At 37.6% G+C, this 18,681-nt stretch overlaps 1 protein-coding gene across 2 annotated transcripts in view; it reads right to left on the minus strand.

The window, feature by feature from the left end:
* The window catches only part of LOC123877862 (sodium-coupled monocarboxylate transporter 1), a 33,790-nt gene extending 16,979 nt beyond the window's left edge, over positions 1 to 16,811 (minus strand). Inside the window, exon 1 of one of the 2 annotated variants that reach the window (XM_045924791.1) lies at positions 16,571 to 16,811. In XM_045924791.1, coding sequence (XP_045780747.1) covers positions 16,571 to 16,796 — 226 coding nt within the window. In that variant the 5' untranslated portion in view covers positions 16,797 to 16,811. The remainder of the gene's footprint in view (positions 1 to 16,570) is intronic. The other variant, XM_045924792.1, reaches the window with a different exon arrangement.
* Between the last annotated feature and the right edge of the window lie 1,870 nt (positions 16,812 to 18,681).

Genomic DNA, 18,681 nt, shown 5'->3' on the forward strand with positions numbered 1-18,681 from the left:
CCTAGACCTTAAATAGATTGTATGTACTTAATTGTATTTGAACTTGATGATATTATAACCAAAATCATTAGCGGTATGTTCGAACCCGCGCCTGTCGGCTACAACCCGCGCAGTCATCGTCAGGTAAAACTAGAAACACTAATGTAATTAGTGAACATCACAAAATACTATTTTTTGTGTTACACTCGGGCAAAAAGTAGGTTTTTCACGGTTGCATAATAATATAATTATTATTTGTGTAATCATTTACTTTGCAAACTAGGCACTTACACGACTATAAACACGAAAGGGTAATATTTTATTGTAATAAATATGAAGTAACTAATGAAGTGCCTAAATCAACACGTTGTGGTCGGACAGCTTAACACATTATTATGATTGAAGTCATTAATTTAGCGTAGTTTTTGTATGGTTTTTGTTTGCTTTGATCGATGGCAGCCGCGCGTGAGTGAATTTTATTTTTGATCATAGTAAAAAAAACGTAAAAGTGTTAACAATTAAACTCTCAGATAGTAAAATCAACCCGTATAATGCAATGTAAATCGGTCGGAGCGCAAACAGCAACTCAAGCTTGTCGTTCCACGCCACGTCCTCGCCCTAGCGCCATCTTTTTCGTCTCGATGGAGGGGGCTCTGACGTCACGACCACAGCATAACCACCAACACCAAGCAACACCGAACGTGAGAACGAGTTGTTGCCAACACGGCCATGCTGCATGGTGCCCGCCCCGGGCACCCCACGAGTCGGGATAAAATTACTGCAAAATAAACAACCGTTAACACCTGATTCACATTACCTACTTGTAAGGATCCTTCCTAACTTCCTAAGGAATATTGCCCATTCATTGTCTCTTATCACTTCACAATCATACGACAGCTCGCAACTTAACAAGACACCTCACTATGTACTCGTAAGATCCAGGAATATTGTCCATTCGTTATCACTCATCACAACAACAGCTTTCAATTTAAAGAACAAAACAACCGCATCTAAAGGGACTTTGCCACACTTAGGGGACCAGATTTGTCGTAGTTGAAAACCAACTGCACTTAAAGAGCGTTTCGCTCACTTAAATGCAGCAAGTTGGTCAAGACCACTTGCACTTAAAGAACATTTCGCTCACTTAAGCGTACCAAGTTGGTGAAGACCACTTGAAGATCACTTGCACTTAAAGAACATTTCGCTCACTTAAGTGTACCAAGTTCACCTTCAAGTTCCAAGCATCATAGAAGACCACTTGAAGACCACTTGCACTTAAAGAGCATTTCGCTCACTTAAGCGTACCAAGTTCGCCATCAAGTTCTAAGCATTATAGAAGACCACTTGAAGACTACTTGCACTTAAAGAGCATTTCACTCACTTAAGCGTACCAAGTTCGCCATCAAGGTCAAGCATCGTAGAAGATCACTTGAAGACCACTTGCACTTAAAGAGCATTTCACTCACTTAAGCGTACCAAGTTCGCCTTCAAGTTTAAGCATCGTATTCCAATGTGATATTTTATATTCTTGGTACAATATTCCCAATTATCTTTCGAATATTTTATCAAAGTTCAAGCTTCGTATCCCAGTGTGATATCTTATATCCATGGTGCAATATTCCAACTAATTAATCTTCCAAAATTTTATCACGGCTCGCTGTATCAATTATGTTGCTATACATACTTAATTTTAAATAGATTACTCAACATAATACACAAGGTAGCCTTGCCAACACGGTTTTTAATACTCCATGAATATTCTTTAAAGAAGCAATGCATTAGCACTCACGATTAAAATCAGATCATACCTCTTTACTAAATCTCAAAATTCTTTACTAAATTCTGAACACATACTCAATGCCATAGCATCGTGCACCCACACAGTGCTCCGACACTATTCATCCACGTATGCAATCACCACACTATCTTTATCTACCGCGCATCCACGCAAGGGATCACCGGTGCCTAGTTCACCATAATACAAGGTATTTGATCTCATAAGAATCATATTTGATCTCATCCATTTTATTTTAACTATCAATGCTTTATTATTATAAACGGATCATTTGATTGTAAAGCTGGTGCTATCAAAGTTAACTTTAAATAATTATTATCATACTAAAACTATCACTTTTTAAACTAATCAATATCTTAACTGCAGTTATATTAATGATTTCACTAGTTCACTGCATTATTAATTACGAGGGTTGGTCACCAAATATAATCTTATAACCCACAAACTATTTTAATTCATGAATTACTCTAGTATCAAAAAATAATAATAATTGGTATTTCATATTCCATATATGCAAATATTAATTACGCTATCTCAAATAATTATTAGGCTAATTAAAAATGATAAACAGAGAGTCATGGATTATGAGCGACACCGATGCATGCCACTGCCAAAACCAAGACTTTCTTTTTAACTCATTCATCTGTCCATTCACGCAGGGAATTCATCTACTGCCACTGTATGCTATCTAATATTTCTATTCGCACAATATACTCTTACTGTCACTCTTTATTATTTTCGGCCTGTCCTGATTATAGCACAGAATTGCAACTGAGAGCATAAAAATGTTGCATTTGTCTACCCTCTTATTGTAATCTTTTAAATGAGAATTTCTCAAGTTAATAATACCCACTTAGCTATCCGGACAAGAATATTTCTTTGTTCAACGCAAATGTGAAGCTTTTACCCAAATTTGTAATGTTAGGTATTAACTACCAACATAAATCATAGTTATTTTTTTTTAAATATTATTCTAATTTGCATTATTAATGATATACTATGACTTTACAAACTAAATAAAGCTTCATTATCATATTATACACACCACAATCCGTAGTTACTATTTGTTTTTGAAGCAGGTACCCAACAAATGCAACAAAACTTTTGAATTGAACAGACTACAGGCAATAGTTTTAACTCTGAAGAGAAATATTACTTTCATCGTTACTAGTCTGTCTGTGTCTATTTTATTAAAATATAATGTACAATCCTTTTACCTTCGTTCTAGTTCAATCTAATCGACTTGTACATGTATACAAAACGGTTCTCTGTTTGGGTAGACAAAAAATAGCTAAAATGCTTTCAGAGGTCAATGTGTATACGAGTCTACTACTATTACATTACTTTTCTCGGGGATAAACCAAATCGGATCACTCTGTTACATTCCGTCCAAGCAAGTTACTACTCCCTAGTACCCCATAGGTACATACCTACGTAAAAATAAATTCGCTTAACGCAATTGAATCAAAAGGAATGTTAACACATTTTGTTTTTTATTACCTTTTGTAATTCTGCTAAAAACCCTTGTATCAACAAAAAAAATCAGCTTTATCTTTAAATAGAAACCTTACGTAAAATTATTCATCTTGTATGCCAAAAGTACGCCCTAATATTATAACGATCTAGTCAAACATCATATTGTAATGCATGGTAAATTATTTTGACGATTCAAAAGCATTTGTAAAAGTTTACTTGAATTATTATATCATATTCTATTCTAGTCTAGTCTATTCTATTCTATTGTATATTGAATAGTATATCGAAAAGGGGATGCCTATGTCGATGAGCACGCAGAATATAAAAAAAATAAAACTAAAACTTCATATGTAAATAATCTTTACTGTAATAATTTAAAGTTATTATCTATCTAATTAATTATTTACTTAGGTGGCACTAAGGTAAACCTGTACAGTACTTATTTAAAACTGCAACAAAGGCTCTTTTTTAAATATTTACTGATTTAAATAACCTGTATAGCAATAATAATAGATGAAACAAAAGAAACAATATTTAAACAAAACTAAAAAAATGGCTAATCCAAAAATGTTACTACAGTGTGCATGAACTATTGAATGAATATACCTCAATAATATGATAATACGATATAAGAAGATTGTAATAACTTTGTTAACCACTTTTTATTTGTAACTACTTTTTTTTTAAAGTCTGATTAGTTATAATAGGACATAATTTGAAAACTCCCATAATCTTTATTTATATGTGACCTTTTTATTTTATTTTTATTTAATGACCATATAATTAATTCATAATTTTTGCTATTCATATTTCATATTTCATAAGAATTGTAATATTACCTTTGATTATTTACATATGTTTTACTTTGCAACGCCCCAACGGGGCTTCATGTTGTAATATTATGATATTTTTTATTTATTATGTAAGACATGAATGCAAATAAAGAAAGAATAAAGAATTACCTCTATAAAGATACGAAAATTCTAAATATAAGTCACTCGTACGCGCTTCAAACTTGTATTCCTATCAGGAAAATAATAACAGGATATATACACTCCCAATTGAGCTTTAAAAGAAGAACCATTATGAAAACTTCCCTAAAAACTAGTATTATAAACGTATGGATGTTATTACTTACCCACACAATTATTCAATGTAGATAATATGAAGTACTAAAATGGATACTTGATTTCATGTGCGGAAGTACCTACCATTGTCAATGTAAATAGCTGTAATTCCTGATATCTAAAAGACTGTTATGCTCTTCATTGATAAATAAATGTTTTTAAACTGAAATCCCTTTACTAACGATTTTGATATGCGCGGACAACTACTTCCGGTATCTATAAACGCCTCGTGACATGTATCAAAAATATACACTTTTTAACCCCATATATTATGTAACATTTACTTACAATTAATATAATAACTTATTATTATAATATTAATATTGACATTTAATTAAGAGACATGTTACCATAGAAATTAATTCACTTTTTGGTCTCATCAGGATTATTTGTACGGATTATTCCTGATGAGTATTAAATATTTGCATGCTTATGAAGTAGAATATGAAGGTCGCTACTTAGTTATAATTTTGAACTCAACAACTGATATTCAGCAAATAAATAAATTTCATTTCATTTCAGTATACGAGTTCGGGATTGGTTATCATGATTTATATCTGAGCTAACATTTCACTTGTGAAGTTTGACTAACCTAAGACATTCTTCGATTACTTTTACCACTACCACTATAACATTTTAACTTGTTCGTCACGTATACTACCCACATGTTTAATATTTTTATTATAAAAACTTCTATGTAAATAACTAGCTCAATCGTCACACGTTTTTAAATTATTATCTTCTAAGGACGTATATTACTGATGCTACTATAATAATTGACCCACTATAATTTAAATAATATTTTGTTCGAAAAAAAGTTGAGACAAACGTGAATTTAACATTTAGTTCCAAAATAAAATTTAAACAAACCAAAAATTAACCATTTTAAAAAACATATTCCTTTGAATTTGGAACTAAAAGACAATTTCGTTTACCGATCACTATTCCCACGAGGACCACTTATAGACTGTACGCAATATTAAATCGTGCCAGACTTTTAGCTGATACCTTCAACTTAGTTTAGTAACGAATTATCTCACCTGACTATACAAAAGTTTGAGAATACGATTTAGTAATTTAAACCATATTGACTTAATCTTTAATAATTATTCAAAGTACTCACAGTTTCGGTATCTTTACGAGATACCTTATTACGTTTCCATCGCGGCCGACGGTGTCCTGGCACTTGAAGACCTCTAGGTGGAAAAGTACGTTTGCGTTTCGACCGATTATTCCTCAAAGCGTAAGTTACTACACACTTCTGATGTTAACAATTAAACTCTCAGATAGTAAAATCAACCCGTATAATGCAATGTAAATCGGTCGGAGCGCAAACAGCAACTCAAGCTTGTCGTTCCACGCCACGTCCTCGCCCTAGCGCCATCTTTTTCGTCTCGATGGAGGGGGCTCTGACGTCACGACCACAGCATAACCACCAACACCAAGCAACACCGAACGTGAGAACGAGTTGTTGCCAACAAAAGATACAAGAATGATTTGAATTCGGCTGAGATGTTTATGAATGAATCATTCAGACAACTATTAAGTTGTAAATATTTTGGTCAGTTCTAAAGGTGCCTATCCACTTGAGCGAAGCGGAGAGAAAGCGGCGTCTGTGTGCTTTGACCAATCAGATAACGTGGTAAGATCACCAGACTTTAAGACATTAAAATCAGAAGAAGAAAGACTACTGCGTAAATCCAAACTTAAAACTAACTAAAAACCTTGGTCTAACATACTTAGTAATCTTTTTTAGAAACATCATCATCATCATCATCAGCCTGTGGACGTCCACTGCTGGACATAGGCCTTCCCTAGAGAGCGCCACCACACGCGGTCCTCAGCCTTCCTCATCCAGCCACTTCCCGCCAGCCGCTTTATATCGTCGGTCCATCGTGCTGGAGTCGTTTCGAAACATCAATTTATGAAAATTCCCACGTTTTTTCTCGATAACTCAAATTACTTTTGCAGAGGCAGAGGGACCGAGATACCATCAGTGACGTCTGCGGCGCGTGACGTCATCCCTCGATAAGGTAACGACTTAAGAGGCGTCACTAAGTCTGAAATGAGTGTAAAATCGCTCGCACAATTTGTGGCTCGCACCAAGCGTTAAATTGTCGACTTGTAGCGGTAGTTACATTACACATACAAACATACATACATACATACATACATACATACATACATACAAGCACTCTCGTCCTTTGTTGGCGATAATTACTGTATTTGATCGGAAATAATCGCCACGTTCTGTATCTACGTACACGGAACAAACACCTCCGAATGCAGTTTAAACTTAATGCCACCTTCCCTATTGCGTCACTTCGCAGAAACTAACTGACGAAATAGGGTATTTAAGTATTTTGTCCTGACTGAGCCTTCTTATCAGGGTCGTAACATTGTTTTTTATTCGAGTATTTCACCTGGCGGGAAGTGGTGATGCAGATGGGGTCCCCTCGGAAGGAGTAGGTATGGCCGCCATTTGTCAGTATCGTACCGGAACTCGATATCGTACCGGAACGTCAAATCGCTTGGCGACCACACAGTTTAGCCTATGATCAGGGACTAATTAATAAAAAAATTGCTGGGAATCGAACCACAACCTCACACATAAAAGAGCACAGCGCTCACGGAGCCGCAAGTCATCTTATTTTGGACGAGAAAAATGTGACAGAGAGACAATGTAGGTAGGTACCTGCCTTATACCTAACTACCTACTTTATAATATGCTGGCTCCTCAAAACCTCAATAAACTGTGTGCTTACCGTCTCTCCTATTTGAAATCAGCTAAAATATGAATCATTGGCCGTGATTACTGGTTGTAGATATTATTTCTTATAGGTTTAAAAGTTAGAGAATTTTGTTATGTCCAAGTTTAGCGATGCGCAGTTGTATTTATGTTTCGTGTATATATTACTGATTCGCCGGCCTTGTACAATTAATTCAACATACCTATTTACACCTATTTACGAATTCTTAGTTCTAGAGCAGTCTGCAGAACTTATATAATTAAAACTTAAAACTTAGGAATGCCTAAAGCAATTTAACAATTCATACTAATATTATAAATTGTATAAAGTGCGTCTGTCTGTCTGCCTGGCTAGTGTCTTTGCGCGGTTCGATAACAAGAATGATTTAGATAATTGGTACAGATATAGCTTCATCTTGGAAGCGAAGATAATATAGCACTGTTATCTATAAAAATTGAAGCGTTCTGACGGGACTTTTAAAAGCTTAAATGCGCGCCGCAAAAGGCTCTTTTGTAGGACTTGTAATACATAGCCGTAGAGTTGCAGATTTCAGCCACAGTGATTAAGTCCCTATATCCTTTAGTATCTTAGGCAGGCATTAATTTTTATTATTGTATTTGTTTACCTAAGTAAGTATGTTTAATAATATTGGAGGACGAGCTAACTCTCCGACGTGCGCGATTACCGTTCAGGTCAGGTTCGACCTTCCTTTCAGGTAAGGAGGTTTCCCTATTATACAACCTAATATTGTAAGTATAAGTAACTACTAATACTTATTAACTGAAAAAAAATCAATAAAATGGGCATCGTGTAAAAAAACTCGCGTATTGAAAACGTATTTTCATAGCTCTCTTGAAAAAGAAGTGTACCTATGTATTGTATTCAGGTAGCTAGTCATCCCTTAATTTCCCCGGCGCCTACATTCCCCCGCGCGGCTGGCGCGCCGCCAGGTGGTACTGCTCCTCAGCCGACGGCCGCGTGCGCGTCGCCCGACGGCTTAGAACATTGGTCTAGACTCCATGGAACATTGGTCCATGGGAGCTGTAGTCTCTACAGCCCGCTGCCAACTATCTACGTCGGTAAGTAGATAGAGTTTCAAGTTCGTAGTTGCTCCTGCAGGCTAGACATGCTACACACACACACACACACACACACAAGCAGCTAGACCGACGAACGAAACAATATCGCTACCTAGGTCACACACCACGTGTCTCATTTTGAGTGTTTATTTTGCCTATATAGTAACTATCCCCGAGGCCCAAATAAATACTTTTTATTTTTTTCTACATAGACAAAAAATAGGTTTTGTCGCGAAACAATGATTAGTAATTAGATGCGTTTCCACTGAAGCAGAACTGAGCGTAAATGTGTACTTTCAACCTATCAAAAACTTCTCCGATCCACTCCGGTTCAGTTGAAACGCGCCTTTAGAATTGACGCAACTATTCAGATTCCCATGAACAAAGTTCCCCGCACAGCACAAAGCTAAGTACAGGTTTTCAGCAGGGCCTGTCTGTCTGTCTGTCTGTCTGTCTGTCTATTGATATTCCCGGAGTGCGGGTGAACCTATAGGGTAGTTTTTATCCCGAAAAAAATGAGGGATTCTTCGTGATACGAATTCAAATTTTTATCGATTTTACTTCCGTCAAAATACCGATTTACACATTATTTTCTAACCCCCGACCCAAAAAGAGGGGTTTTATAAGTTTGACGTGTGTATCTGTCTGTGGCATCGTAGCCCCTAAACTAATGAACCAATTTTAATTTAGTTTTTTTTGTTTGAAAGGTGGCTTGATCGAGAGTGTTCTTAGCTATAATCCAAGAAAATCGGTTCAGCCGTTTGAAAGTTATCAGATCTTTTCTAGTTACTGTAATACGACATACGGATTATGACCTACCCTTCTCATTCTGAGAGGAGACCTGTACTTAGTAGTGGACTGGCGACAGGTTCACAAGATGATGATGATAACATTATAAACTCTCGATTCAATGGATCACAAAACTGTTTTGTAAAAGATAATAATTTTAATGTTATTATTTACATCAATTAACATAAAATATGGGTGAAGCAAGAAATAGTAAGTAGGTAGGTACTTAACTAATTAATTAATGAGTTGGCAATTAAAATCTGCTGCGGACTTACAAATTATTTATTGAAGCAGGTAAACGTGCGCGTGCGCCGCGTGTCTGTCTACTTACCTATTTGTTTCTAACTACATATTATTATCATTATGTCACATTATTGCCACAACACTCGCACTATACCTACCAGTTCCTACTATAAGTACATCTATAAATCTATGAAAATATTACCTCAATCGGAATTACCTGCCTAGACAAGTAAAATACAATAATATGAATTATTATTATTGAAGGCTTTGTCTGTGATTTAGAAATAACTGCCCTTTATGAAGCTCATAATGAATTAAGATTATATAAGTAGGCGCCTATATACAACAGCCGCGATGCCTCGAGGCATCGAGGCCCCGAGGTCGGGGCTTCGGTGCCGGGCACGCACCTCTGACATTGCAAACATATATAATGCGTTTTAAGCAATTAAATATCACTTGCTTTTAACACTGAAAATGCAAGTAATGTGTTACGTTACCATAACCCAAACACACAATTTTTTTTCTGTTTGTCTGTCTGGTCTTATTTTCGAAACGTAATATGAAAATGGTCGAAAACTAGGCAAGCAGACATTTTGCAAGGAATGAGGCTTGTTGTGGATATAGGTTTTTCAAATGCCACGGGAGCTCTTTTATTTTCCGGGTTAAAAAGTAGCCAATCTGTTAATTCAGGGTATAATTTATCTTTATTCTAAATTTCAGCAAAATCCGTCCAGTACTTTTTGCGTGAAAATGTAACAAATACACACACACATACAAACTTTCGTAGTTTGATATTGTGATAGCACTCATACTCACATGTCTTAGGTAGATACATGTGTATTTGGAAGAAAATATAATTAGCGGCGTTTGTGGCGAGTCACTCTCCACGTGCTGCCAATTTGCGAATATCGGTGATACAAGCCGCTGCCCAACACAAAACTTTCATAAACCGTTGCCAAATGAATCAGAACAAAAATACTTGTTTCGCTGTTTCTTTGACCCGAATCTCGATTCACAAATTACTTTTTACCACCTATATCCCATTGCCACTAAATAGTTCAAATTCACGAGAATGGAGTCATTTCCTTTTTTTTCTACGCGAGTCATACCGGAATGCTAAACGGAGTGTGGCGCTACATGCTTGCAACTATAGTGCTCACCAGCCACGACCGAAGCCGTCCGACATTGGTGCTGCAGTTTGTCAAGAGGTCACAGTAAACGTGGAATGTAAGAAAAAGGTACAAGTGAGTATAGTTCGTTTTAAACAATTTATTAAGCCTCGATCGCTTTGCTTGGTGGCGGGCTTTTACTGCGTGCTTAGTTGTGGGAGGGCGGGCGGTGCATATCGCGTGTTGCCTGTTGCATCATACAGATTTATCTGTTTTATCGGATTATATTAAATTATTAAGCTTTTGATTCCTTGTAAGTAGTATTATCATGGAAATAACGCCTGCTTCTATAGGTGCATAGGCAAATATGTCGCACCTATTCAATATCTAACTACATCACAGCTTGAAATTGCATCGGTTGCGGCTTGCAAGGCGGAAAATAGTCTCATTACATTTATGATGCAGATAAGGGTTTACGACGTATCGAGGAAAATATCGCGATTCTATGATTTTTATAAATAAGAACCTATTTTTACTGAAAATGTGTACTAAAACTATAAATTAGGTATTATAGTACTTAATATAAATTAGGTATGCCTGCGTGGAATGGTGCCAAGAATACTGGCTGCATATCCGCGCTGAACCAGCCAGGCTGATCTTTTGCACGAAAACAGATTCCGACGAGTTGAAAATTTTTTTGAAATCGGATATTATGTCACTAGATCGATACAATACCATGTTTTATAAGAATTTTAAGCAATCCATAAAACTCTATGACCGCAACATCTCCACGGCATACGGATCAAAAATGTAACTCTCGATGAGAGAGGTTCATAATGCCCCGCTTACTGGTTTCAGCAATTTCTGCTGCGTGGCGGCTTTCGCTCCCTGATATGGTGCTGATATGACGCGGGGCCAATGTGCCGACACGTGGGCGTGTCCCCGTGCTCAGTAATGAGCCGGCATGGAATGAATGTGAAATTCTTTCCTGTCGTCCTCTCTGTGTTCTGCAGTGTTGTGTGGTGGTGTTCAATCCGAGACCTAGATTAACACGAACGCTTATAGATAACAAGCAGGTATCATGATCATAACATCATATTGGCGTCACTCAGAAAAGCAGGTATTATTTAATTATTTTTATCGAATTATTGGAATGTTCTCTCCAGAACCAACACAAAAAACACAAGTTTAATGTGTAAGGTTATCCGAGAGTTTTAATCTAAACAAACTAATGCCAAAATAAATAATTTAATTAGAGCGTGATTGCTATCACAACATCTAATTATCCAGTTTAAAAGCCAAATACCGAAAATATGCGATATCGCTCCGAATCTCAGAAGGAGACTGAACTAAAACCTTCGAAACACCCGTATTTATGCAAGTTCAATCTTGTCGGCCTCCTAGTAACAGATTGTATGACATCGAATGAGCGAAATATCGATTTTATCAACCTACCTGCATTACATAAACTAATAATTTTATATTATTGTTAACAATTCAAATCAATTTTTAAAAGTAACCTTACAGTTCGGCCGTCCTGAATTTAACACGTCCTCGTGTTTCTAATCGATCTTGTCATGTCAGTCGCGGGCTTCCTTGCCCTAAGTCAAATACAAATCATGGGCTATCCTGCCCTCCGTCAAATCATTAAAACCTACCCTTGAACTGCCGAACTCTCAGTTTTAATATTCAGTCAACAATAAATCCAAACGACTAACTTCTCATTCGATGTATACAAAATCTGAACCACTTATTGCAAATTACTTTTCACTACACAAAAGACTAAATTATTAAAAAAAACTAAAAATTTTAATCACCAAATCAAACTCAATAAAAATTTTAATCAAATGTGGGTTGTTTACAAAAAGATACCAAAGCGAAATTAAGACAACGTGAGACACGTCCCGCTTCTGAATTATTGGCGTCACTCAGAAAAGCAGGTATTATTTAATTATTTTTATCGAATTATTGGAATGTTCTCTCCAGAACCAACACAAAAAACACAAGTTTAATGTGTAAGGTTATCCGAGAGTTTTAATCTAAACAAACTAATGCCAAAATAAATAATTTAATTAGAGCGTGATTGCTATCACAACATCTAATTATCCAGTTTAAAATCCAAATACCGAAAATATGCGATATCGCTCCGAATCTCAGAAGGAGACTGAACTAAAACCTTCGAAACACCCGTATTTATGCAAGTTCAATCTTGTCGGCCTCCTAGTAACAGATTGTATGACATCGAATGAGCGAAATATCGATTTTATCAACCTACCTGCATTACATAAACTAATAATTTTATATTATTGTTAACAATTCAAATCAATTTTTAAAAGTAACCTTACAATCAATAGTTTTCTCAGTCACGATATTTACTTATGCAGCTTTTGGATGCAATTGAACAGTATACCTACTTATTTAAATATTCATTTATCTGTCTCAACTAGAAAACGTATACAGTTACATAGTAATGATGAATGATTATGCGTCTCTAAATAATTAGCATCAAATAAGTAACAAGGTAAGTATGAGGAATTTCACCAATGGTAAAGTGCGTGAGCAGCTGCGTGCGCGCGTACTGTGTAGCCTGTAGGGTAAAGTGCGTGAGCAGCTTCGTGCGCGCGTACTGTGTAGCCTGTAGGGTAAAGTGCGTGAGCAGCTTCGTGCGCGCGTACTGTGTAGCCTGTAGGGTAAATCACCCGGTAGTCAACCTCTTGGCACTAATTGAAACTTTGCTTAGCTGGAGTTTAAATGTTAATTGCTGTGAAGAAAATCTTGAGCATCTTAATGTCGTTAGTTAATTTTTTTAAATACTTACTTAAATCAACAAAAATGCAACAGTTATATTAATTTACCATAGTAAAATACACCAATAAACGTTGTACAATTAATGTTGTATAATAGAGATAATGTGAGTAAAAGCCGACCACTGGAATGGGGGGTGATTCGCGCTACGACAATGTACGTAATATGACGCAATCAAAGTAAATACCTACCACTTCAGTCCTAGTTCAAAGGCCGGTGATGTTTGAGGGAGTTATAGAAACTTAATCGATTTTCAATTTTCATGACACTCACTATAATAATAGTGGATGCTCGCGACTTCGTAGGAACCTTCAACCTACGCGTGGTATTTACATTTTTATGTATTCCTTTGGGAGCAAGACATTTTTTCCGTGATGAAAAGTTGCCCACGTCCATTGCTCGGCTCCGGAAAACTAGGTAGCTATGGTGGTGCTAATATATAAGGTGAGTGCAAAATCTCATCAATATCGGTTGAGCGGATAGGCTGTGAGAATGGTAATCGACAGACGGATATACAGTAATTAAAATAATCCATACTTAATATTATAAATGCGAAAGTGTGTCTGTCTGTCTGCTACCTTTTCACGGCCCAACAGTTTAGCTGATTCTGACGAAATTTGGTACAGGGTCACTTATATCCCGGGGACGGACATAGGCTACTTTTTATCCCGGAAAATCAAACTGTTCCTGCGGGATCTTTAAAACCTAAATCCACGCGGACGAAGTCGCGAGCATCCTCTAGTTTAAATTAAATAAATATTTTCGAATTGTTGTTGACGTTAGCACGGATTTTCTTCTCGTAGAACGTGGCAGTTTCATTTCAGTTGACCTTCAAACCTTTGCCAAGATTGCTTCGCGCTTGGAAATTCGTTCACCCCCAGAGAGGGGTGCCCCCAGAGAGGGGTGCCCCCAGAGAGGGGTGCCCCCAGCTCGAGGCGTTATCACTTAGGTACTGGCCTGTTCATATCACTTGGTTTTTTGAAAACCTATCCAGACGCGGCCATTATGCCGTTTTTGATTCATTATGTTTAATGAATATTATTTATTATATATTATTATTCATTAACCACCGACCCAAAAAGAGGGGTGTTATAAGTTTGACGTGTGTATCTGTGTATCGGTATATCTGTGTATCTTTGTATCTGTGTATCTGTCTGTGGCATCGTAGCTCCTAAACTAATAAACCGATTTTAAAAGAAAATCGGTTCAGCCGTTTGAAAGTTATCAGCTCTTTTCTAGTTACTGTAACCTTCACTTGTCGCGGGTGTTAATTTACACTTGTGATACTATGCAATGTACCTACCTAGAATTTAAAAATGATTTAGAAGTTTCATTCTTGTGTAGGTAAAACCACTCTCATACAAATTATATACTTATAAATAGATAAGTAGCTGATTTTGATAATCGTAATGTTTTAAGCAAGTCTTCACTCTAATATAATTCAGACTTCATTGATGACCTTATGAAACAAATTCGTGAATGATATGAAATTCAAACCAGTTTATCTAGAGACGTCCATATAAATGTTGCAAGCTATGTTAGGTATGTAGGTATGTATGTTCCCATCTCGGGAACCTAGCTGTCGGTGGCGGTAAGGAGCCGGTCTTGCAGTAAAAAGTGTGGAACTATGCATGGAGAGTGTGGTGCGATGTCAGTTAACATCGCGATAAGGTCGTTAGCTCGGCAAGTAGTTAAATATTCATCTAGAAAGAATTTCTCGAAGACCGACATCGACTGTGAAAACCTTAACAATGCAACATATTATAAGTATTGAGTAAATATTTCATTCGAAACTTCAAGAAATTCTAATTCTTGATAAATGTTGATTAAGTATAGTTTTATGCGTAGGTATATACCTACTCACTCCTGAATTACAAAATTAAAATGCGTTTAATTTTTTTACCTACGTGTGTGTATCACTGTATTATACAAAAAATTAAAAATGTCAAAGTGCGAGTCAGACTCGCGCATCGAGGGTTCCGTACTCGGGTATTTTTCCGACATTTTGCACGATAAATCAAAAACTGTTATGGTTAAAAATAAATAAAAATCTGTTTTAGAGTGTACAAGTAAAGCCCTTTCATATACCCCACTTGGTATAGTTATCTTACTTTGAAAATTAAAACACATTTTAAATTATTTTTTTGTGATGTGTCATGCAACCACAAATTCATGGTTTTCAGATTTATTCCTTTACTTGTGCTATAATACCTACCTACTTGACAAAATTCACGATTCTAGGCCTATGGGAAGTACCCTATAGGTTTTCTTGACAGATACGACGGACGGACGGACGGACAGACAGACAGACAGACGTACAGTCAACAAAGTGATCCTTTATGGGTTCCGTTTTTCCTTTTGAGGTACGGAACCCTAAAAAAATAAAAATATTCCATCATCACACAATAAAAACAAGTTTAAAATACAGGTACAATAACTTATGTAGTAAATAAATATATGTTATGTAGTTGTCAAAAAAAAATAAAAAATAAAACCGACTTCAATAACCAAGAAAACAATTTATTTTTATTTCACTATTTTTAGTGGGCTCACTGTACCTACTATGCCGGAGTAAAACCTACTGTTTACACTGATTACACATTTACTCTTATTCATTGAGGAGTTCTGTTCTACATCTCCGAAGATATCCGGGACCACGTCTGAAGTATGACGTACCGACTAAGAAATAATTATTATCAAAATCGGTTGATGCCTGGCGGAGTAATCGTGTAGCAAACACAAAAAACATGCAGTCGAATTGAGAGCCTTCTCCTTTTTTGAAATCGGTTAAAAATATTATTTCACGTGTGAGAATGTCCTGACAACCTGCACCTGGCGCTGTGATCGCAGGTACAAGTGGGAAGCTTTCAAGTTCAATTCTCGAATTTGAGAATTTATTAAGTAGGTAATTCTGAATATAAGGTCTGGTCTGGCGGCAAGCTTCGGCCGTGGCTAGTGGCCCCACCGGCAATACCGTGCCTCCTGCGATAGGGTTTCAAGGATCCTATTAGGATATAGGGGTAGGTACTAGGTTGGTAGGTACAGGTTCATCACAATCAAAATCGTTTATTCAAAGTAGGCACTGTACGCCTTTTGATAGTCAAATTGTTGGACTTGTAATATAGTGGTGATAATTAATTACGTAAACTTAAAACTAAAGCTACGAGGGTTCCAAACGCGCCCAGGTCTGAGAAGAGCCCACAACAAACTCAGCCGGGTATTCTTCTTTAATAAAAACCTTCCCACTAGTGAAATATCAGCCGAGGGCTTTCATATAGTTGCATCCGAATTAAAAAAATCAAATTCCTTAGGTACAAAAAATGCACAATAACTTGAAAAAATACATATTATCATCATTATCATGTATTTTTATAGCACATGTGCCATCTGCATCGGCGACTCAACAAAAACAACTCACTTTGTTTTCCGGGAGCCGCAAATAGCCGAGTTGGCCGCTTTCCACGCGCGCCAGTTCCCAGTACGTGCGCCCTACGTACCACTGACATGTACTGTGTACTCTGTGTACTCTGTGTACTACGTGTACTGCGTGTACTGCGTGTACTGCATGTAGAGTGCACCGCGCGGGACGGCGAGCGAGCGCCGACTGACCGTTTCACAACATGCGTGAGTTTATTATAATACATTTTGTTTATTTTTATTTTTATCTGATTGTAGCCCTCGACGCTAAAGGGTTAGTTTTCCACGCGCGTTTTTCATCTGAGGAGATCCGTGGGAAAGCACAGTAACCGACGTAGTTCAGCGGGTTGCGAAGTGGCAACGGCCGCAATGGGCAGGGCACATACTTCAAAAAAGGCGATTTAGGCGAACAACTGGGCTACGCAGTGTGTCGAGGTTTAATGAATGGCATTGACGCAAAGGTTGTGTTCCCGGTGGGCGCGACGCTTCGTGCACCTGCTACACAGTACAATCATGATCAACCCATCACGGCACCATAGACAACGGGTCTCCTCCGAGAGTCACAAAGGGGTTTGTCCTTATCCTAGCACGCTGGCGAGGAGCGATTGGTAGATTTCACACACCTTTGAGCGTATTGTGGAGAACTCTCAGGCATGCAGGTTTCCTCACGATGTTTTCCTTCACCGTAGAAGCAAATGATATTTAATTAAAAACGCACAAAACTCCGAAAAGTTCGGATCGAACCCCGACCTTCAATTAGGAGTCCTAACCACTAGGCTATCGCAGCATATCACCGATATCAAAATACGTATTTTTATAGTGGATTTCATTTTGATACCCACCACACGGCACACGCCAAGCATCTCATCTGCTGTGAACTACAGATAAACTCCTATTTTTTCTTTCATTAAATAATATGATCTAGTTACTCAACTAGATAGTGGGATAGTGTCTCTTACCTTTCACAGACTTCTTTAATTCAGAAATGCTTGAGGCTTTAAACTGCGCACAGTCACAAAAACTTGAACGCTACTAGGTAGGTACATAAGGAAAGAAGTCGGACAGACATTATTAAACTATTTTGTTATTTTTAAGAAGTTTACGGAACACTGGTTGTGCGCGGGCAGCTCGCACTTGTCCGGTATTTTTCCTACAGTAATAAAATAACCTAGTCCTAAAAATAGCTAACCGACTTTAGACGATAAAGTCATTTGCAGAAGATCCCGGTTTTCGCTAAGTACAGCTGATGAGTAGAGCGCGCGAACTGCGCTTATCAGTAAGGGCCGGTGCACACGACGGACTTTTGTCTGCGGAGGGCATTTTTTCTGATACAAGTTAGCCCTTGACTGACGGTAGGATCTCATTTGATGGTAAGTGATGATGCAGTCTAAGATGGAAGCGGGCTAACTTGGAAGGGGTATGGCAGAGTAGAAACCGATCAGGAGTATAAACTCGATCGGTTTCTAGACGTTATCGGAATTATCGCTTGGTGGCTCGGCTTTGCTGGTAGGTTGGTAATTTACCCTCAGCCGAAGCCTCATCAGACCAAAACCAGAGACAATTTAGAAAGTACAAAGTTTTCAAATTCCCCTTTTTGGAACTCGAACTCGAGACCTCCCACTTAAAAGACCGCGGCGCTCTCAAATGTGCCCGGGAGGCGGGACGTCGTCGAGATACATCCGTCGAGAGATAATTCCCGAAGTTTAGATAGTTATATGTCCGCCGCGAACTTTCCGGTGATCATTTACTTTTATTCTATTTTTCTAGGACTCCCCCGTACTTTTTTGCAGTCCGGTCCGCCGTCGCGCTCTTTCAAGGGATTTTTCGTACAGGGTAAATATAGTCCCCCGTGAAAAAAGTATCCCGAGGACTGTCCCTCGTGTGTGCAGGCCTTAGGTATCGCAGTACGAGGCAGCCGCCGCCGCAGCCGCCTCGTGATCACCGTGACTCACCGCACGGCGCGTCGGCGCGGCGGATGGCGAGGTGTGCGGGAGATTTGCCCAAACACATGTGTAACTAATACATTTACGATTGGTAAATAAAATAGATAATGGATCTTGCCCTCAGAAAATGTTTTCATATACTTAGGTACTTAGGCTTTTTAGTGTAAAT

Source organism: Maniola jurtina, chromosome 24, assembly GCF_905333055.1.
Source record: "Maniola jurtina chromosome 24, ilManJurt1.1, whole genome shotgun sequence".
NCBI lineage: Eukaryota > Metazoa > Arthropoda > Insecta > Lepidoptera > Nymphalidae > Maniola > Maniola jurtina.